This window comes from Aythya marila (genome assembly GCF_965140915.1).
Source record: "Aythya marila genome assembly, chromosome: Z".
Taxonomy (NCBI): domain Eukaryota; kingdom Metazoa; phylum Chordata; class Aves; order Anseriformes; family Anatidae; genus Aythya; species Aythya marila.
In genome coordinates this window covers 43,583,972-43,607,831 of record NC_139080.1, presented here as the reverse complement: position 1 = coordinate 43,607,831, position 23,860 = coordinate 43,583,972, and the positions used below count along the sequence as shown (strand labels likewise).

Genomic DNA, 23,860 nt, shown 5'->3' with positions numbered 1-23,860 from the left:
CTACTACAATTCACTGAAGAAGAAACCTCACTGAGGATGGCAACACAAGGGGTATCTCAGGTGTGTGCATGAGGGCAAAGAACACATGGGGATCAAGGCTGACTTTGTCAGCTGTGACTCTTACATCTCCACTTGGCAGTTCTAGCTGCTAACCCATCTGGCCTCACCATGCAGACTCTGCCAAATCTGTTCTCGCTCTAAGCACTATGATACTTAGATTTGCAACTGGATTGGCCTTTGCTATTCAAATCAAGGTAAGTTGTGGCTATAGAGAACCCCTGCTTAGGAAGCATCCTTATGTACAACCTTTAATCTTCATTTTATCTAGCATGGTGATGTGGATACCTGCCCTATGTACAAACCAAAACCGTGTTCCTGACCACTTGCATTCCTTATTACTGGAATGTATTTTACAAATGGAGGTAGAAAGCCAGGAAGTTCAAATACACTTTTGCAAAAGTACCCATTGCCAGTGGTAGGACCCTGAGCTAGACAGACCTTTGATCAGCTCCAATATAGTCATGTCATGTTCTACAAGGGGAATATAGCTCTCAACTAAATAAATGCTTAGAGTTTTTTTTTTCTTTTTAATCTTGAAGTCAGCTTTTTCTGAGTCAGATCCCACCACCTGTATTTTAATTTTTTTTTTCCTCAGTGAAATACCTACAAAGAGCTGTGTTAGCTTCTGTGGTAAAAAGCTCTGACATGCAAAAATAATTTTGATTCATAACACTTGTAAAAATTGCGAAATAACCACTTTAGCTATGGCACAAGAGTCCATCTGAGAGTAGCTTGGCTTCCAGTTTTAATGTCTGTTCAGTTTCAGAACTCCCTAATACATCCAGTCACAGATATTCCATCAGAGAAAGCGAACAATCAGTATTCTCAACTACCTCACCTGAGTCAGTAATAACAAGTCTTCTTGTTTTCTGAGCTAGGAGAATGCAAGTGAAAGCAGAGAAATCATCAAACACAAAGCCTTTTCTAGGAAAAGCAGGTAGAGTGTGCACTTGAAAAGCATTTTCCTGCATATATGCAGACTGATTGAAAATGTCTGCAAATTGGTTTTCATAAAACAGGAAGGGAAACAGAGAAATTGATAAATAGGAAACCTACTAGAACACTCACTCAGCTGTCTTTAGCTTGCACTTAAAATACAGAAAATAGGAGTTCAAAGCTGCCTGGGGGCAAAAATCCATTTTCTGAGAGATGTTGCATCTCTTCCCAAAATGTCTGAACTATGTTTGTCTATATGTTTGTAACCTGATTTCACCCAAAGTCATTCTGTGTCCTGTGGGGGGTAGGAATGTGGGGGGCAGACGAAGGGTAACCTATATTGTGCCCTGAGGTCCAGAATAAGCTGGTGTTGCCCAAGGGAAAGAAAGTGGCTGAAATCAGGAACCAAATAAACTGCTACTGGGCATTCCAAAATCATAAAGTCCCTCTGCCTGTTATCACATCAAAGCACCCACTCCAGAGGAGACACATTTCCCTTTTCTTTTTCCATGTACAGAGTGGAGCATGTACAGAGTAGCTGGGCACATGGAACCCTCTGCTTGTTCCAGGGACAAGGAAGTCAGGCAATGCATACTGAAACTTGAGGTTTGAACAGAGTTTTATAAAGGCAGACCAGCTATGAACTGCAAACTGAGTTAAAGTTCTGGCTCACACCCTGAAAAAACAATAGGTGAATTGCCACTAGTGAGATAAGAAAATTTTTTGTCCTTAATTACTATTACTGAATTCAGGAAGGCACAGCAATATACATGAAAAATAAAACAGTCACACAGTCTGAGTCCTCAGGTAGGAAAGCCTGCACACCCTCAAGAGGAGAATGAGCTTACTTTGCTCAAAGCCACACACTCAGGTAGCAACCAAGCGAAACAAAGTGATTTCAGAATTCAGGGCACTGGGCCACAATGCCATGTTTTCAGACCTCTAAAACAATGGGTTGTCTCAGTTCACTCAGCCATGTGTGTTTGTTTTTCAGGTCCACTCTGAAATAATTGCCACCTATGCACTTTGTGGATTTGCCAACTTCGGCTCCCTGGGACTGGTAATAGGAAGTCTGAGTAAGAACACCTCTCACAAATAATTTATTTAGCAAGCAAATTCCAAAGAAAACACCCAGAAGGACAGGTGAAGCTTTGCCTGTCTGAGCAGCTGCTTTGCCAAAGCTCAGCACCTAGCTGGGTATGGGAGGGCTCCACAGGGGATGCAGGCATTGGGGCACAGGTACTGGGAGATGGGCTGAGAGCAAGGGGAAGGGACCAAGCCCTGACCATAGGTCTTCCTGTCCATATCTCATGCTGCCAACTGTTGCAGCTATGGCAAATCTTGGGCTTTGGGGTAAGCAAACCATCTCTAATCTGAAAGATAAAATAAGCTATTTTCTCTAAAGATGTTACATGTATTTAAAAAAAAAAAAAAAAAAAAAAAAAAAAAAAAAAACCACCTTTTTAGAACAAACTTTTTGGATCTCTAGAAAGATTGAAAAGTCATCTAAGTTTCTCAACAGACAGACAGAATTGGTGTCAGATCCCTTTACCCTGGGAGACCAGGTGGGTTCTGCAGTGCCAGCAGCAGTGCCAGGCAGTGTGGAAGAGCCACGAGGCCAGACCCCAGTGCCATGCCTGGGATTCATTTCTGAAAGCTGCTTAGAGCTGGCACAGACTTGTGGATTGACAAAACAAACATAAATTACTTTTTGGCACAAGCCATCTTAATGGAGCAAGCAAACCTTGCCATGAGGCTTTCAAATGCCCCACTAAAATGTCTCGTTTTCCATCCTTGTTTCTCATGGTTAGAGCTACAGGTTGGGGCTTTCCTCTCATGAAGGGAGAATTGTCAGGTTCATTTTCTTTACAGCTATATGTATTTATGGCTTATACGCACTTTATTCTCTTCCTAGCAAGCCTTGCTCCCTCAAAAAGAAAGGAGATAGCCGGTGGTGCTTTCAGGGCTATGATTGCTGGAACTGTTGCCTGTTTCATGACAGCCTGTATTGCAGGTACTGTACTGTTTAGCATGTCATAGTGTGAGTGTCCACAGGGTGGCAGTGCATCTTTGTGATAAATGCAGCAGAGAAAATCCTGTTACATAAAACTAGTATTTTTGGTTTGGACACGATTAAAAGCCAATATTCTAAAAGTTGCTGAAAACTGGAATAGATATTAAAAATATGTTGTTTCTTCCTTTCTATCTTTTTTGTTCGTCTATGTATAACACCTGTCATGCAAAAAAGAGATAATTGCAAGTTATAGATGAGACACCTCATACACACCACTGGCTACAGAAATATTGAAGTAATTACAGAGCAGAAATAGAGCAGTAAAATGAAAATAGAATGCAAGAGAGAAGGAGTGAGGTGGAAAAGGAACAGCTTTTGGCCTTAGTGATGAAAGGAAATTTTGTGCTGACAGTATTCCCACAGTGCATTTAAGTTAATGAAACCATCTTAAGGTGGAACTCAGCAGCATATCCGTGTTTTCAAAGTCTCACCTTCAAGCTGAATGAAGAAGTACAAGGAAACAGCCATTTTAAGGAGGAAATTAAAATGAACATACTAGAAGTCATCCAGGAGATATGCCCAGATATGATTCAGCAGGCAAAATTTATCCCCAGTATTTAACTTTCCCAGCTTTCTTTTTGAAGCACGTGATATGCAGAATTGTATGGCAAAAGTTCAAGCACTGATATTCCTTCAGTGAAGAATGAACTTGGTACTTTATGTAGCTGAAAAAAATGTGTCTGTATGAACCCCAGCTTCCCTATCAATTTGTGTTCACTGCAGCAACAAAAACATACGTGTTGTAATGATAATCCTGCACTATTTTCTCAAGGTTATAGATCTAGCACACTTGAAAGTTTATTAGTAACACAACCCTCCATAATATTTTAATGCATGACACCATTCTGTATAACTGAAGAATCAGGAAGTCTTCCTAAAAGGTATCATTTCACAACATTGGTCTTAAGAATAAAATCATGAAGAGCCACTGGGAAATCTTTACAAAACAATAAAATTTGCCATGGAAAGACAATCACATTCCACCCACTCCTGGCATGGTAAATCCTTTCATCTTACCCAGAAGAAGTTACAAGAGCAAAGCAATCTACTAAAAATCTACTATCACATTTAAGATCCAAACATATTTAAAATGTGGCCAAATTTGCCAACACTAAGTACAAGAAGAACCTGTCATTTTCATGTGTTTGTGTCTCCATCCCTATAACAAATAGTGATATTAGAATTTGTAGGAGATTTTGGAGAACATCTAGGGAAAGAGAGATAAGACCTTAACTATATCCATTTAAAACAGAAGAAAAGTTCATGTGTTTACTTGCACTACTATAAATGTACCATAGTTCCATCTTACTTATTGAAGGCATAGTGGCCCAGAAGTGAGAAAGGCATTAGCATACCTTTTTAGAAGCATTAAAAGAGGTAAGAAGTCAAAATTGTAAGAGTGTAGTAGATTTATTACCACAATTTAATTTCTATAGGAAAAAAAAAAAAGTGATAATTCCTTAATCCAATTCTATAAAATGATTCAGATTTTTTTTTAAAAAGCCCACATTTCAAGGGTTTTAATTTTGTACCATTTAACAGAACCATCTCAGAGGGTGATGGGTGATTTCAAATTTCAACCCAAAATTAAACATTTTCAGAATGTTTAATCCAACCTTGCCCCAGCAACTGATATCCGAAACCTTATCTTATTCACTGCTCATTAGAAAAATTGTTACTTACTCCACAGGAATGCTGACTGTCCCTGCTGTGGACGTTCACTGCCACATTTTATTACCAAATGCTTTCAATTCCACAAGTTTCCCTGCCAACAGCACAGAAGTAGTCAAATGCTGCCAGCAGCTCTTCACCAGGTAATGAGTGTCCTGAGTCCCACAAGCATGGCAGGCAGTGCTGCAGGTGGTTGTCAGCCCTGCTCCTGTCCTGTACCACTGCCCCCTGCCAATACCCCCCTTCCATTCCCATCTCCCAGCCACGAGCCCTGTGGGGCTGGGAAAAAGGGGGGCAGAGGAGTTGAGACCCCTCTGTCCCACTGCCAAGGGGAGGTAATGAGGAACTCTTTCCCTTTTTCAGCCTAATTCTAAAAGCCTTTTTTTTTTTTTTTTAAATCTCTAGCAGGTATTTTCTGTGACCTTACACCTTTTAAAGAGAGAAATATTTTAATGCTGTTAGAAAAGTTTTCGTTTTCTTTGGCATTTCTGTTACATGGAAAATGCAAACAGAACCAACTGAGAACTCAAATTATCTTTCTCCAAATCTGCTAAATCCAGCTAAAGCTAGTAACAATGGTGACTGTTTATGCAGAAAACTTCATACACATTTGAAGTAGGAAAATACTCAAATTTGATAATTGTCTATCCAGATATATGGAGAAGAAAGAAATAAGAGTGTTAAATAAGGAATACATTCAAACATACTTTACACTGTCTGACAAAGAAGCAAATGTCTGTGTGTTTAGTTTATGGCAAGAACCTTTTAAATTTCTGGTGATATGTGTTTGTTTGTTTGTTTTCCACAAATAACTGCTTTAGAAAAAATATATTTGATCTCTTTTCCATTCTACTGAAAATCAAAGTATTTCATCCTTCATTTCACATTTTTTGAGCAAAGACAATGCACTAAGATTTAACATTTATCTACGATAAAAATGTATAATGTAAACATGATAGTGATGTTGATGCAATCTAGCCTACAAGAATTCTCTAAACAAAATCTTCCAATGGGGCAATTTCACTAGATCTTCCTCACTACCCACAGTGGCAACTTTAAATTCCTTATAATGTTAAATACAATAGGAATCAAAATTACAATTCTAACTGCAGGTGGTATTTTTCCTGTATTATTTTTTTGAAACATATTTCTTCCTTCACATAAAATGTAGCTTTGAATATAGGTATATACAATATTAGGGTGCCCTTATTTCTGTGGAAACATTTTAGATTTCAAATATTCATAAAAAGTCAATTAACAAAAATTGTTCATATTGGTATCAATATTACCACCTTATGTCTGAACATCAGCACATGCCTATCATAGCAAGGAAATGTATATTCTTGCAACTTGATGTTTCAAATGAGTTTAACTTAACATATACTACAGTGACACACACTTTCCTGCAGAGTGAACATCATGCATGATACTGGGTACATACCTTCATTCAGGTTTCTTCATTCTTTTTTCCAGTCTTCTGGAAAAAGATTCACCCTTTTTTCCAATCATCCAGACTTTTTCTCATCACACACATTTTAACATTTCCAGGGTACAATGAAGATTATAGCTTGCTCTGCTTTCACCAGAATCAGTGTCGAGCAAATGCTTTGAAAATACAAAAATCTTGAGTAGTGAAATGAAGCCCTCAATCATTTTAGTTATCTAGGAAGATACACCTGAGGCACAAGGACTTCACACAGAAAACCAAATATCAGTCCAGTAAAATCAGAGAACACTTGGTGATGCCATTTGGCTGGCGTTCATAAAGGTGTCTCTAAGTTTCACTTCTCATGATAGTTTTAACGCCTTTACAGTTGCTTTGGAAAAAATGTTATGTTCTTATGTATATACCCACAGACAAAAGAGAAAAGGAGTAAATCTGTTTTCTGCTTTTCCCTTTCTTTCCAGTGCAAACAATACTCAAGAGAGCTTCCTTGGAGGAACCTACAGCTTGAGTTCCTGGCAAGGATGTTGTGAAATACTGAATCAACCTGCTTTTAATTGCACTTGGATTAAACCTTGACATGGGATGGGATAAATCATAATAAACATAAAACATAACAGCTTTGTTTCTTGACAGAAAGGCAATTAAAAACTTCCTTTTCCACAACAAGTACAAAAAAAAACAACTGACCTTTGTTTCTTGTCTCTTGCTATTCCCATGACGTGTATGGAATTCAAACTGAAACTGGGATAAAAGCAAGAGACCTCTTGCTGCAGATCTCTTCTCCTGTTAGAGATCAGAAGAGACGGAGAAAATTTCTGAACCTGCATCTTCTGCTTTCATTTTCACCTTGAAACAGATGAATCCGTAGGATAAAACCACTCTAGGCAAGAAGGAAATCAGACTCAGGATTTGACTTCCAATTACAGAAAGTTTTGAAGTGGAAATAATGTTTAGAATTGCCATCCTACTAGTATTTCTGCTCTTTTTGATACCTAAGAAACGATTTTACAGCACCAAGATAAATGACTGTTCTCAGAAATCTCTGTATATTTCTTCTGGTAACTATGGCTACATGTGAACTGAGCTGCTAACATGCAGTGAACCTCACCACCTTGGTCACCAAAGTACACAGATCAGGGACTGGAGCCTCCATGTGCTCTAGTCCCCCTCTTTCCACACTTAGGCAGAGAGAAGAACTAATGCATACCCAGAGGGTAGGAGGTATCCACTCCGTACCAGGATTCAGGGTGTCGGTCCCTGTTGAGAGGTAACTCATCAGAATCAAAACATCCAAATTCAAAGGAAAGTTTCCCATGTCAACTCATCTCAGTCTTTGTTGCTAACAATTCTGAAGGTTGATCCTAGAGCCACCAAATGGGTACTTGTCGTGGTTCCGGTCGAGTGGGCAGCCGAGCTCCACCACATCAGCTCTCTCACTCCCCCTCCTCAAAGAGAAATGGGGAGAAAATATGTGAAAAGGGCTCAAGGGTTGAGATAAGGACAAGAAAATCACACAATAATTATTGTAATGGGCAAAACAGACTCAGCATAAGAAGATAGTAAGATTTATTGCTCATTACTAACAAGCTAGAGAAGTGAGAAACAAAGGAAAGAAACCAAAAGCACCTTCCCCCCCATCCACCCTCTTCCACCTCCTCCCCGCGAGCGGCGCAGGGGAACGGGGGAATGGAGGCTATGGTCAGTCTACAGCACTTCTTCTCTGCCGCTCCTTCTTGGTCACTCTCGTCCCCTGTGCTGTGGGGTGCCACCCACGGGATGCAGTCCTTGATGAACTGATCCAGCGTGGGCTTCCCACAGGCAGCAGCTCTTCCAGAACTGCTCCAGATATGGGTCCGTACCACGGGGTCCATCCCTCAGAAGAAAACTGCTCCAACCTGGCTCCCCCACGGGCAGCAGCTCCTGCCAGGTCACCTGCTCCACCGTGGTCTCCTCCACGGGCTGCAGCGTGGAACCCTGCTCCACCGTGGTACTCCATGGGCTGCAGGGGGACATCCTGCTTCACCATGGTCCTCACCACAGGCCGCAGGGGACTTCTGCTCCGGCGCCTGGAGCACCTCTCCCCCTCCTTCTGCACTGACCTTGGCGCCTGCAAGGCACCTCACTCCTCTCACTCTCCCAGCTGCTGTGTGGCACAGCATTTTTTCCCCTGTCTTAAATATGCTCTCACAGAGGCGCAAAACAACATCGCTTATTGGCTCAGCTCTGGAAAACAATGGGGCCCTTCCCAAACATGGGGCAGCTTCTAGATCTTTCTCACAGAAACCACCCCTATGGCCCCCTGCTACCAAAACCTTGCCACATAAACCCACTACAGTACTCACTGCAGTATTCCTACCGGGAACAACAGAGCTGCGCTGCTAACTGAACGTGGCTAAAATCTGGTCAGAATCTGACTGCTCCCTGTGAAAGCAACATTTGTGGATCATGAATACCAGACCATGAATAGGAGGATGTCCTATCAAACAAAATAAGTCTGTTGAACAGTGTCTTATTTTTTGTCATCCAGTTACATTATCTACAACAGGGTGGAGAATACAGGTTTGTTTCCAAATCTCAGTAAGATAGGTCCTGCAACAAATTGCATAATAGAACAGCTGTTTTAATAATATAGGGAAACAAACAAACAGGTAGAGTAAATCATACACTGAGAATCCTGGTTTCATACAGCACTGGATGGACCCAGGTGAGTTTTCCCATAGCAGGCTGCATGGTTCCCATGCATGGAGAGATTCACCTGGGGTCTTTATGTAAGATTTACACATTATGTTCCTTTTTACTATTATAATTATTATGATAGAACATAAGATTTACTTGGTATATCCCTCGTTTTTTTGTTGTTCTGTCTTCAAACAGCTGAACTACCCTCTTCACTTCTCTCCATGCAGAACACTGTGTTTTTGTGTGCAAATATCATTAAAAAAATAAAATAAATAAAAAATAGCTATATGTAGGTAAAAAAAATAGGTTTTGAATTTTCATAATAAATTAATGTGTTTTGGGGATCCATCTGATGAATGAAGTGTTAATTGGTCCCACATGAAGAAATTCTATTAAGAAGGAAAGTCTGTTAATTTTTTAAGCTGTAATCCTTTCATGGACTTCAAATCTGAAAAGTTTTATGTAGATTGTTTTGCAAAATATTGTGGTATGTATTGCTATCCCATAACATTGTTAGTGACAAAGGCTTGAAAAAAAAAAGCTAAGAACTAAAGTACAGGAATGTCAGAAAGTCCTGACATACACTCCAGAGTAAAACTGGTATAGATTAAGACAAACCAATCTATTCTGACAAAACAATAACTACTTTCTCATCCTTCCATTAATTATTGCAGTCTGTTCTGAGAAAACCAGACTAATAAACTTAGACATCTGCCAATATAGCTATTTTCAGTAGGCATTTGTTTGGATTTATCATTAAAGATGTTTGTTTCCTGTAAAACTTGTTTTATTAATTTAATCATCCAAAAATTATAAATGCCAATGCAACTACTTCTAAATTTTAATACAGGTTTCATATTGTTAGATGTTTTTCTTTGGCTTCGTTAGGAGACTGCACAACAACTTCATTTTTCAATGCTTTTATAGAAAATTTCCAGTCCTGATTATTGCAGATTATGCTCAAATATTTGATAAAAGCCTGTCGTAAAGAAACCACATGGTTTTGGTCCTCTTTTAATGAACATCATTAATATAGCAGGGCACAGCTTTCAAATCAGTTTAGAGCTATCTGATGTGAAATACAGAAATATATTCTTTCAGGAGAAATCAATCAGAAATATTAACTCTCACTGTTGGGCAGAATTCCCCCCTGTTTATGAGACATCACTGGCAGTCTCCCGCCTTGCTTCTCCCCAGCATGCTCTGTTTCATATTAGCCTTTTGAAATAGCTGCTCTTCCTATTCTTGGAACTGTAAGCTGTTTAAAAGGGGTTCTCTCAGGAGTAAAGGTGACCATGCATGAAATTCTAAAAAAGTCTCTCATGGCCTGGGGCATCAGCCTTCCTACTACAGGACAGATGTGGTGTGTTTCTGTTCTTTTTTATGACTCGTCTGTAGTAGCATTACATGGGAGGTAATTTCAGCAGTAGATATGTGACATTGCTCTACCTACATCTGGTCAAACAGATTGCCTACTTGTTTTGATGATGGCTTAGTCAGAAGAAGATACAGATGGCATATTGCATCCTAAATGCAGCAAAGGAAGCAGAGAGAGCAGAGAAGGACTCCCAAGCACCACCAGGCTTTCAGGTGGCTATTTTCCCTCTATCCTTTTGATGGTGTAGGAATTCAGCCTCTCTCATCACAAAAAGAGAGCTATACATTTCACTGGTTCTGGGTTAACCTGACACCTTGGACCCTGGGCTATCAGTGCCCAGGAATATATTTCCAACAACAAAATCTGCTAGCACTGTATGCTTGTATAGATACAAAGACCTTCATGAACTTTCAGGAAACGTTAGATTAAGCAATGCACAGAGCCTATGTAGTGGCATGCCTGTTTCAAAAGTCTTGCAGAAAAAGGAGAGCTTAACTTGCTTTGCGGTTACTCACAAGGCAGCATACAATTCCCTGTAGCTAATGCAGATGACAAGCCAAAGAAGCAGAGGTGATGTGACTCAATCTGTCTTTCTCAGAAGCTCCCCACTGGATGTCACTGTGTATCCAAAAGCCTTTGTACAGAACTTTGTACTGAAGCATTCACAGGGTGTTAGCTAGTCACTAAAAATTACAGGTAATAATTCCAGGAAATGTTTTATGCAGTTCAGTGTGCAGTAATTCTGGGAAACACCATGTAGCCATTAAAATGCTCAGAGCATGTACAATCAAAGAAAGCTTATTTATTAAAAGACAAGTTTTCCCTGGCCTTAAACTAGGAAAGCATTGAAATATGTAAATGGAGCAAGGCTGCTGTGGAACAGGAGTATTTCTATCTTCATTGTTTGAAAGACTGTTGGGAAAAACAAGAACCGTTTTAGAAACAAAAGCTTTCTCAAACTCTAACGTCACAACAGCACTTGCAACCTACATGTGTTTGTGAACATGTGAATAATTGTGTCAAAGAGGCAAATCACAGGGCAGCAAACAATGGAAACTAGCAAGTGTTCTCCAGAGGAGGTCCAGCATTATCACCACCTCTTTCTGAGAAAAGGTAGGAGTGGAGAAAAAGAAGTTTCATAAAGAGGCAGAATATTAATTCTAGATCTTTTTTTTTCAGCAGAATGAGTGCACCCTCAGCAAGTTTGTGGATGACACCGATAGTCTAGCTAGATAGACCAGAGTATCTAGCTGACAGTCTGGAAGGAAAGTACAGACTGGGTGATGGATGGATTGAGTGCAACCCTGCAGAGAAGGATTTGGAAGTGCTGGTGGTTGAAAAACTCTGCTTCAGCTGACAGTGAATGAATGCAGCCCAAAAAGCCAGTTGTATCCTGGGCTGCATCAAAAGACGTGTAGCTAGCAGGCTGAGGGAGGTGATTGTCCTCATCTCTTCCATTCTCATGAGACCAGCTGTGTAGTGCTGCATTCAGTGCTGGGGCCCCAGCATAAGAAAGACATGGACCTGCTGGAATGAGTTCGTCGTAGGTCCAGGAAGGTGATCAGAGGGCTGGAGCTGTTCTCCTATGAAGACAGGCTGAGGGAGTTGGGGTTGTTCAGCCTGAAGAAGAGAAGGCTCTGGCAGCCTTCCAGTACCTAAAGGTCTTAAAGCAGCCTTCCAGTACCTAAAGGGGAGCTACACAAAAGCTGGGGAGGAACTCTTCATCAGGATGTGTATTGACAGGATAAGAGGTAATGGTTTTAATATAAAAGAGGGTAGATTCAGATTAGATGTGATCTATGAGGGTGACAAAGCACTGGCACAGGCTGCCCAGAGAGATTTTTGGTGTCCCATCCCTGGGGGTGTTCAAGGCCAGGCTGGATGGGGCTTTGGGCAGCCTGGTCTGGTGGGAAGTGTCCCCTGCCCATGGCAGGGGGATGGAACTGGGTGATCTTTAAGGTTCCTTCCAACCCAAACCACTCTGTGATTCTATGAAAGAGAATTTGCTATACAGATTAGACTGCTTCCCACTAAGTAGAGGTATAAATCCATGGTTCCCACATTTTGGGAATGGATCACCTCCAAATCTGGCACAGACACAGGTAACTTTAAAACCAAATAAGCAAGATGTACTGTTTAGCACGTGCATGTAGCCAGTGGCAACTCTGAACCTTAGCCCCATCAGCAATGTTAGAAGACAAACCCATGTCCAAGGCAAGAGGAGCTCCCTACTCTGGCATGGGCAGCACAGAACCCTCCCTACCTGGCAGCTGGCGGCACAGGTGGGTGTGCTTAGGAGAAGCTGGAGTGAGGCCCCAGCCTCACAGAGGGTTTGGGAGAACTGTTAATCCATGTAGCACTGCTCCTGCTTTGCAAGCAGATGCACGGAATAAATAAGCCTGCTAGCATTCTCAGCTGTTACCCGATATCAAACATAAAAACAAATGGCAGATTACAAATCCTTAACATTTGAGATGCTGACTCAAATTCTTCTCTCATTTATATCAGTCTAAGCTTGGGGGATCTTCTCTGAAATTTGCTATACATTTATACCAATGTAAACAAGGCAATAATTTGCTTCCTAGGATTTGATTCTGATTTCAAGCTAGTTTCAAAGTTGTATCCGTTCACAGGCTGATGGAAGCACTTCAATTATGACAGCATTGTGATAGTGATCAGTGCATCTGTACCCATGTTTCTGTTTGCTTCATGGAGCTCTGATTCTGAAACCTGAGAAAATTCAGGAAAACAAACTGGGGAAAACCTTCTTACTCTTTAGTTCAAAACTACTTCATGATCAACTTACAGAAAAAAAAAAAAAAAAAAAGAAAGAAAAAGAAAATCAAAACATTTTCTCGTTGCTATGGCATAGGGATTCACTATAGCAACCAGTGTACTAGCTCAAAAGGCATTGATCAGAATGGATGGGTTGCCATAGTGAAAACAGATATTTTCTTTTTGTTATATTCATTACTGCCTTTGGTTTCAGGTGGCTAAAAATGTCAGGGAGGGTTGAGAACCCTTCACGAGATTGCTGTATGTTCCCTGGTGGCAAGTGAGGGCTGGAGTTCAGGACCAGGTTGGTCCAGGCGAAATGAGAAAATCTTGTGCATTTTCTTGCATAAACTTGCCTCTTGCCAGGGTTAACTCTATTTAAGAAATATTATACCTGTGTCCTGTTGCTTGTTTTCTAAATCCTAGGAAAGTGTTCCTACCTCAGCAGCGTAAAAACATCTGGAGTCTCCCTGATAGGGAGAACAGACCTGTGCTTAGGGGAATAAATGTGGATTTGTGTCCAGCTGCCAGTTCTGCCACAAGCCCCATGTGTCCTAGGGAAAGTTTCCCAACTCTGTGATGTCTCTGCTCCTGATCTGCAAAATGAAACAGCAGCCTCGGGCTGTTCTTAGCAAACACTACAGGAAAAATGGTCAGATAGCAGAAAAGGGAGAGCAGAACCTTTGCAGCTGTGGGACAACACACCCAGGATCTCTCTACAGTGTTTCTGTACTGGAAACTATACACTACTTGACTGGTTTCTGTTAGAGGTTCTTACATACGGATCGAAACAATTACAACTCTAACAATCTGATGCTTTTCCTAAACAGAACTGCTCCAGTTAAAGTAAATGAGGAAGACTGTGGATAAGTCCACACTAATGTCATTTTCCCCTTCTAAAGAAACGTTAAAGCTCATATAGCAGGAATGCAAACAAATTGGTGCCCATACCAACTGACTGTTCTTACATCTCACTGTGCTAGCTAACATCCCTAGCTGCTTTATTATATCTATAATCCCCATTATTCCAAGTATCTGTAAGTGCTGACCTGAATTTTCCTAAAAAACTCCCACTGGACAGTAATTCATTCTAATTGGCTATTTTACACTAACTATTATACATGAAAAACTCAAAAGCCTCTTTTTATCTTGAGTGATTTATATGTTTCATGTACTTCCCCATGAATTAAGAAGAATTTGTCAATGCAGTTAAACACTATTCTTGTGAACAACTCAAGCTGGGGTCAAATGAGGTACTCTCTGTACTATATATGTACCTCATGTAACTCACTGCATATCTGGCTTAACCTGAAATCACCTAGGAAAACTTGCAGAACTGCCTGAGAGCAAAACCAGCACTATCAGCTTTCTCCTTGTGCTAACTTAGCTACTAATAAAACCATGGCAGAGCCCAGACTGAGATTTCAGGTCAAACTGCTTACATGTTCATCCAGCTATTTTGTATTGCCAAGCCTCTTGCTTCTTTCCTTTCATTCTTTCTTCTCTGACTTCTCCATGGCTTTACAATAATGCCTTTCACCTAGTGCTTTGTGCACCTGCTGGTTTTACTCCTGGTCACCTTTCTTTTTTTTTCCAACACCACAGAGGACACTTGAATTTTTCACTTCTCGTATCACTAGGTGGCAGAAAGCAATCAGTGAAAGCCCTTCACAAAAACAAAACAAAACAAAAACCACCCACCATGTGAGAGTACAAGTATCTAGCATTTTCATTTGGACATACAGGGTGCAATTGTTGGTTCTTGCTCAAAATGGCAGAATAAATATTTTTATTAGCTGAACTTCATTTTGGGTAATATAAAAATATGGTGCATTTTGGCTGAGGTAGTTTGTTTTTAGGAGGCCACTGCAGGCACCTTGAATAGCTCTCTGAAAATTATCTTTTCCTAAAATGCTGCTTGCTGATCCCCTCAAATCTCTTGCTACCTTTGTAGTTGTGGTGGAAGGTGTTAATGACTGTTGATAGTAACCTTAATGAAAGTAGCAGAATGAATTACAGAATAAGTGAATAAATAGATGCTCCTAAAACTGGCTACTGATGACATTGTGGGGAGGTTAGTTGTGCACCCTTCTCCAATATCCCCATGCTACTTAGCTGCAGAAAATATGGAGGCTAAAGATTTCTGTCTACACGGCTCATGTGTAACCCAGAATAGTAGTACCAGTAACTCTACCACCAGCACTGCTCCTTTGCCACCAGCCTAGCTCTCAGCATGTCATCTGCCTTGGGACTTGCTGAACTGTTCTCATAAGAAGGCTTTTCACACACTCCATGAGGTGGAGTTTTCCTTAGATGCAGTGTAGGGGTCAGGAAGAACAGAAGGAGTCAGCTCACTGCTGTGAGGTGGGTTAAGGAAGAAAGGCATGAACACAGTAAGTATGCTGCATGACTAGTGGACCTAGAAAATGGTGCCCTTTGAAGGGAGAGGGTAATGATGTACTGTGGAGAAAGCAATGACAAGATGTGTTCTTATGAGATGTAACTCAAGTGAACGGCTGCTTCTGGAGTGCCATTGCTTGAAACGCCTGGCACATTCTTATTTACAGGGAAGAAGGAAGCACAAAGAGCCTTCCTTGCCTTCCAGAGATACTAGAACCACTACTCAAGAGCTTAAAACTCACTGCTAAATACGGCAAAGTAAACCACTTTGTGGAAGAGTAGCCTGCTCGCAGTGAGTTGCAAGAGCTTGTACAGCATTTAAGAGTCTCCTTAAAAGAAACTAGATGGGTATAGTCTTCTCACAATCCACATCAGGAGGGTCTCTCCATTACTTTCACTCCAATTGAGAAATGTTTCATCAAAAAATATGAGACAGCAAAGCACTTGTTTCTTACTTTGGGCTGTTCTCATCTCAGCCTTCAGAAACCTCAACTGAACCCTTCACAGAACACTCCTGAAAAAAATGAAAGGCTCAAACACAGAAACAGCATGCTGTTAAGAAAAACTCAATTAGTTTTTGGCTTTCTTACATCAGCTTATCTTCATCTACAGGCATTCTGTAAAATTATAGTGTATGTTTATCAACACCATTAACTAAAGTCCTGTAGGGGCAGAAGGAAGTTCTTACCAGTGATGCCCTGCTTCAAAAAGGTTCTCTTTTCAGGAACATTTCTCATAAAAGCATCTCCACTTCAGCATGAAAGGCAGTATATTCTCCGCAGGTGCTTTCAGGTGGTTCCAAAAAGTGTTTTACGTCCTTCACACTTTAGCTTCCTGTTTCCACTGAAAAAAAGTTGCTAAATAAAGTTGTGAAGTAAAGACAAAAAGGAAAACAACATATTATTGGTGTAAGTCACTATAACATTTTCTCCATATTCCTTTATTTCCAGGGTTACACAAGACAAAATAATTATACTTTTCCCTTCTGTGAAGTTTGCAGCCTAAATTTCCTTCAAAATATTAGCACCAAATGGAAGTGTTTTCTTCTCCCCGTTTGAGTCTATCTGAACAACTACAAAAATATAAGTCTTTAATTAGTCACCGATATTCTGTCTATAGAAATGTTCATTCTTTGTCAGTTCTGGGAGGGTTCGGTAAACACTAAACAGTGGAGAACTTGTTACTGCATTAGAAGTCACCCTCATCCATTTCTTACTCTAAACAGTCCCTAAAATAGCAACAGGAAAGTGCTTTCAGCTACATCTAGATTTGTTTCTTTTCTAAGACAATGTCTTTGGTCTCTACAAACATTTTCAATAATCCTACACCCGAAAAATCCTACAACACTGATAACAGGAAAAAGAAATGGCTTCTGCTCTTTGTATATGTTTACTTACATGTGCTTAGTTAAGTGGCAAAAATATTTTCCAAAGTATCTGACTCCACTAAAGCTGTAAGAGGCAATGGCAGAGGGTGAACTGGATTCCTTTTGTGTCTTACACTTGTTCACGTATAGCTGTTCTAGTTATTTCTGTGCAAATCCAGTCAGGTAATTACTCATTAGCCATCAAAGAGAGAACCAGCTTGACTCCTAGGACCTACATGACTTTTCACTGTGCAGTTTGCACAATGAAGAAAAAATTCTTATCCGACAGGCTTGAATCTACCGAAGAAAGTTCCAGTTGTATCAGACCTGTAGAACTGCCCAAGGGCAGAGTGAATTGGCAATCCTTCCCCTTGCTTATTTTTCAGAGGGGACATTGAGGACACCATTTTTCAAATGACAAAAAGCCTTCCTTTTGCTGATTTCCTTTACCACTATAGACATTGCAGGGAGACAAGGATGAATCCTGAGGTCTTGGTAAAACTGACCCAGGAAATATTCTGGTGGTATTGGGAACTATTACTGTTCTTTCTCCAAAAATGATCTCATTTAAGATTCTTGGAAAAGCCTCTTGTATTTATATGCCCCAGCACAAACCACTGCTAGCCGTCTTTTTCCTACATGACAAAATGAGTCTATGTTGATCACGAATGCCTTGTTTGACAGCACTGACTGCAGTGAAACATATTCGAAAACACAGTAGGTATAATTCTGAGTGTATTACTTTCATAGGGACCATGAACAGGCAGTAATCTCCATTTTATTCTGCATTGTACAAACAAATATACTAAGCACCTAGGGAGAGCTTTTGATTCAATTTTTATGGAATAATAAGAAAAAAAAACACGTGTAGGGATCAAGGCAACAACAGAAACAGGTGCACAGAACAGTAATCATAGTGGTGCTATCTTGGAGAAAGGAAAGGCAGTACAAATTAAGGAGCCATTAATGATATAATGCAGAGTACAATCCAAATAAAACCTAGCTTATTTTCCTAAGAAAGGGTATGAATGTATTGCACTTTTATTCTACTTGTATGGCGTAGCCCTCAATGCATATAAAACAATACAATGCAATGGGATAATCCCTCCCTTTCGCTGCTCAGCCCGTTTATTGTACCACAGCTAAGTCTGTGTCAGCCAGCTCCACCACTGGACTCCAACAAGAGTTGAAGTTCCCGTTTGTTGTCACAGATGGGCCTGTGGGGCTTTGTTTCTGCTGCAGGCATCCAGCTGCCTCTCGGTGGGTTGGTACTTGAGTTTTATATAGACATATTTTCTGAAGAGAGTCTTCTATCACTCCAGTATCAGTCAGAATGTTTTGGGTGAGTTTTTTGTTTTAGCAAGTTTTTGCATTAGCTTGTTTGTCTACAAGACTAAACAGACCAAGGCTGAAACTGCGTGTAACTGGCTCTACTTCACTAGTGCCAGTGGGGCTAAAAAGGGGCAGCAAGGAGAAATTTCTCACAAAAATCATTTGTAAATGGTTAGGAAACAGCAGCTTTGCTAGTTCATTTTCATTATGTTGCTTAGCCTATAAGTAGGCAGCTCGATAATGATCAAGAGTGAAAGAATATATCAGTTCTGTAATGTAATCTTCACACTCTGCTCTACCCGGGTTCTAAGGACCAGCCTGTAAGGTCTCTGTTTCTGCTAGGTATGTGGTGCATCTGTGCTGGATTTCCATTATAAACCAACCTAGGTGATGCCACCAGCATTCCTCTGCTGTCAGTGGCAGAAGGGCTGGAGCTGCCACTGCTGTACACAGGACAGAGCCTGTCACACCCAAATGAAATGGAAAGCAGTCTTAAAGCTGCAGCTGTGATTTGTTCTGCAAACAAAGTCAGCACAACATCAAACCCCAAACTACAAAAGCAGTTGTATGGGCTACAAAGGAAAATTTTCAGCCACCTCTTTGTTGCAGAGTTATTCTCACATGTGTCCACCTTTCCTTTATTGGAAGTGGAAAAAAAGTTTTCCTGCTTAAATGTAACTTGGGGATGGTTGCTCACCTTGTTGGAGTACAAAAGGCAAGTCTTGTCCTATAGCTGTGCCTTACAATGACAGTATAAGTCTCCATATTATATGTCATTGCGCATCCTATGGAACAGATTCAGGCTATGAAACTGTTCTGGATGGCCCAGCAGGCTGGAGATGGAAAACAAAACAGGTAAATAAATAAACTCCAATTGCTCTCTGGTAAAAAGAGTCAGGAACATCAGAAATGGCACTAATGGAAATATTGCTGGGCTACCTTGTGCTACCTCCATGTCTCATCAGAAATACAAAACAACCTTATCTGACTATTATTTAATAAAAAATGAGCTACGGGAACCAGCCTGTGATTTAGCTCATGTAATTATCACCTCTGTTTTGCTCATTCCTCTCATACAAACTCTAAGATCTTTTAGGGGCAAAGTGTATTATTTTTCATTTTAGCCACTTCAGCTACTGTGTATTATTGAGTACATAAGATATTCCTTGGAAACTCTGAAGAAGGAAAGCAACATCAACAAAGGCAGTTTTTGTTTCCATTTCTGTACCCATAGGCTCAGTGCTGCCTCACGGGATTTTTATGAAGTGTTTGTGCTGCCCCTGGGTTCCACCCACACAAGGACAGGTTCCAGCAACAACAGGGGTGACCAAACCAAGAGCTGCCCTGCTGCTGCGAACAAGCCAGGTGAGCAGGGTTTTGAGGACAGCTTTTCAAGCATGTAATGCTTACAGAGAGCATTACAGGTGCTCCGCATCAAGCTTTTGGCATCCCGACACATGGACCTAAAATGTCCAGAGAGGTCAGCATCCAGAGTCTTAAACACTGTAACAATTTGTTTTTTTTCTGATGTTGAAATTGGAACTGAGCCCCTGCAAAACCGACTGCATACCAGCTACTGGAAAGCTCTTCAGAGCAGACTCTGCAAGGTACATGGGCTTGTGAGTCATGGTGAGCTCTGCAGTCAGTCAGTCAGGTGTTTTGTTTGTTTGTTTTGTTTTGTGATTTGTTTGTTTGGTTTTTTTGAATGCTGTACCTTCCCCTTCAGTATTCATCTGTTCAGTGGAATCCTATGGCAAATGCTAAAAGCTAAAAAAAAAAAAAAAAAAAAAGTTGAAATCTCCAGATTGCAGGATCCTAACCACTAGCACCTTGAAACTATGTTTTTTTTAGGCTGTTCCCAAACATTTACTAAAGATCTGAAAAATCCACCCCTCAAGCTGTTTGTGTTGTGACAATGCAGAAATACATAAGGCATTGGTGACATACTGACATATGTCGTGACATGTGCTGTGAAAGCATACATGCCGCAGTACTCCCCTAAGGAGTAAAAGGATGAAGGGGCATGCAGGACCCACACCTCTCTGGGCATGAAGGATGCCACCTCTTACTTGACAGAGTTTGAGGCAGATGTTTGTGGTAGATGTTCACTTGATTCCAAGTCATCTTTCAGAGCTTTTCCAACTGCTTTTCTGCCCTTCCCCTCCCCTCTGATGCTCTTGTGAAGCAGCATGTCAAACAGCCGCCTTTGGCACAGGTTGGTGAACAAAGGCTGGCCTCTGAACTGAAGGCTGCCATAGCCCAAACGGGGCTTTTCAGTACTCTGTTCTCCAGGCGTACACAAAATGATCTGCCATTTCTCACCAACACAGAGGTAAAAGATGAAAATGTTTAAGAAAACCTGGAAGGTGGAGCTAAAATACAAAACACAAAACAGTTGAAGTTTAAAACCTTTGAGTGCTGCCTGTAGAATTTCCATGCCAGTACAATTTTCTGAAACAGAAACATGTTTTTTCCTTTCTGTTTTGGCTAAGACTTTCTAATACTGCAATTCTGATTTTTCCTGTTCTATGTTTGCATTCCCTAGTGCTAAGAAATATACATATGTCACACATCTGACATTCAAGAGGTTCATAAATGACTCATTTTGTCTGGGGTAGAGTTAATTTTCTTCATGGCAACCTATATGGTGTTGTGTTTTGGATTTGTGAGGAAAACAGTGGCAGTAACACACCCATGTTTTAGCTGCTGCAGAGCAGTGCTTGCACTGCAGCATGGTCTTTTCTGCTCCTTGTGCTGCCCTGCCAGTGAGACTCTAGGGGTGTACAAGATGTTGGCAGAGGACACAGCCAGCACAGCTGACCCAAACATACCAAAGGAAAGGCTCATACCATACAGTGTCATGCTCAGCAATAAAAGCTGGGAGAACAAAAAAAAAGAAAAAAATAGATGGGGAAGACATCTGGAGTTACTGCATCTCTCTTCTCAAGCAACAGTTATGCATGATGAGTAGTGCTTTCCTTGAAATGGCTGAGCATCTGCCTGCCAATGGGAAGTAGTGAATGAATTCCTTATTTTTGCTTTGCTCATTCCCACAGACTTTACCTATTAAACTGCCTTAATCTTGGCCTCTGAGTTTTCTCACTTTTACCCTTCTGAGTCTCTCCCCCATCCTATTGCAGGGGACTGAGAAAGTGTCTGTCAAGCTGCTTTATGGGGTTAAACTACAAAAGTCTTTTACAACACTCAGTGTGAGGCACAAGGGGTTCAAGATAATGACAACTTGACTAGAGTGTGCTAGACCAAATTTTATAGCTGTTACAGCAATTTAGCTACTAACTAGCAAGGTTCCTATGCCTGCCATTGGTCTTGCTTGCCTTGCTGTGTGTTAGAGTCTAGTTCTGGTTAGCAGCTGCTTTTTGCTCTTGCTGGTTGCTGATCTGCTTATCATCTCACTCTGACGTGCCTAGGAACATTTAGATAGCAGTGCTGACCACGCACTTGGACTGGTAGACAAACAAGGCATTGCTGCTGTTCCTGTGCTGCTGTACTGGACAGGTTGGGACTACATAGTGAACACAAGTCAGAGCTGTGGATGAGTCCACATGGGAGCATGGACACCCCAAAATGCCTGTGGCCATGGATAAGCCCACTCCAGAGCAGGTACACCCCTGAAGGGACAGTGTCCATGGATAATTACAGGCAGAAGCAGGTATACCTCTAGGCATCTGTGGACTTGGACAGGCCCACAAGGCAGCAGGTATACCTCTGAAGGAACTGTGGCATTGGGATGGGCCATAGCAGAGCAGGTACACCCCAAAGGGACAGTGGACAAGCAGGAGGGGCAAGGAGAGGAATTCCTTGCAATGTTAAACCTATAGCCTGGTCCAAATGGACTAGAGGTGGAGACTGTAAAGGATACGCCTTTAAACTGACTGAATTGTACGTTATAGGAAGTACCATAGCAGGAACCATGTAATCCAATAAAGGATGAACCTCACAAGAAGCAGTGCAAATGCAGCAATGACCTGATCTAAGCTGGCTTTGGCACCCAATAACTCCATGCAACACACCAGCTCTCCTGTCCTGAGGGACCACTGTAACAGACAGAAACCAGATATGGACTAAAAGAGCACAGCAGACATTTTATGGTTATTTTATAAGCATTTAACAGGTGTGGCCCATACACCAACTTTGAGGGAATGATAGCTGTATATATATTAAAGGATGAGAAGGGGCTAGGGGTAGTTTATAAGGATATATTAGATAGCATGAGACCTGAGCACGACAAAATTGCTTAGGCATAAATAGGGGAGATTGTACTAGTTTGGGCTGATAGAGAGCTAATTATCTTCATTAAAATAAATAAATAAATACATACATAAAAACTGCTGTGGTTTTATATTTTGGATTTGTGATGAAAACAGTGTTAATAACATCCTGATGTTTTTGTTGTTGCAGAGCAGTGCTTGCACAGAGCTAAGCTCTCCTTTGTCTTTCGCGCTCTCCCACCAGCAAGGAGGCTCAGGGTGCACACGAATCTGCAAGGGGACACAGCCAGGGCAGCTGGTCCAAATGGACCAACGGGACATTCCATACTGTGTGATGCCGTGCTCAGCAATAAAAGCTGAGAGGAAGAAGGAGGGGGGTGGCAGGCATTCAAAGTTCCTTTTTTTTTTTTTTTTTTTTTTTCCCCAGTAACAGCTATGGATGACAAGCAGTGCTTTCCTGGAAATAGCTAAACATCTGCTTTCCAATGGGAGGTAGTGAAAGAATTCCTTATTTCACTTTAATTTGTGTGCAAAATTTTGCTATACATTGTCTTTATCTTAACACATGAGTTTTATCACTTTTTACCTCTTCAGTTCTCTCTGCCATCCCATGTGGGACAGGGAGTGAGTGGCTCTGTGGGTCTCTGATGCCTCCTAGAGTTAAACCACAACAGTGACAACTGGCAATTTCAATTTATTTAAAACTTTTTTTTTTTTTTTTCATGAGGCAACAGGAAACAAAGTTTGCATTTTAAAATTAGCATTCAGACAATTTTTAATGGCATATACATCCAGAAAATGTGTAATAGTTCACATTAATGTTGAAAATGTGTTCCATCTCTCATTGTGAACCTACCGTGCTTGTATATATTTAATTTTGTTGTCTGATGTTTTCCCCAGTTCTAGTGTTGTCTAGTTTCCAAAAATATTATTACATGAAATACAGAGAGAGAAACTACTGGGAATGTTCTTCAGATGTAGAATTAATCTTTTCTTTTTCAACACTTTTACTTCACAGAATTTTCTTTTGGTCTACCACAACACACAGCTATGCTTTACGTATTGTTATGAGGAATGCTCCAGAAATGCTTGAGACTGGTTTGTATCTGTATGTCAGCATCAATTTGGGAGTGATCTCACTTTGTGCTTCCTGGTATTTCATTGTTAGTTTTCCAAGCTCAGATTTTCCAGCCATCAGAGAATTGACAAATGCAACATCTGAGAGAAAATGATAGAAAATTAAGTGCACTCATTTTTCATCAAGTAGGTTTCCTGCAGTAATCATTCTTGAACCCAGAGAGCTATTATTGAAAACACTCATCACTAGAAAACCCTCAGCTTCAACAACAGCTAAATAGTCTTTCCAACTTGTCTAGACTCATAGAGGCTTGCTTGGTCTGTTGTTACCCTGGCTGATTTAAAACTCATTTCCATACTCATTGCTCTCTGAAAACAAGGCAAAATTCAAAATTCATTTCCTTGAGAAACTCCTGCCACTTCCTTTTTTTTTTTT

At 40.8% G+C, this 23,860-nt stretch overlaps 1 protein-coding gene across 1 annotated transcript in view; it reads left to right on the top strand.

The window, feature by feature from the left end:
* Nucleotides 1-6,764, top strand: part of SLC28A3 (solute carrier family 28 member 3) — a gene marked incomplete at its 3' end in the record, with an annotated part of 43,340 nt that extends 36,576 nt beyond the window's left edge. Inside the window, exons 15-18 of the mRNA XM_082784301.1 lie at nt 1,991-2,072; nt 2,912-3,010; nt 4,761-4,884; nt 6,650-6,764. Of these exons, the coding sequence (XP_082640427.1) occupies nt 1,991-2,072; nt 2,912-3,010; nt 4,761-4,884; nt 6,650-6,764 (420 nt within the window). The remainder of the gene's footprint in view (nt 1-1,990; nt 2,073-2,911; nt 3,011-4,760; nt 4,885-6,649) is intronic.
* Between the last annotated feature and the right edge of the window lie 17,096 nt (nt 6,765-23,860).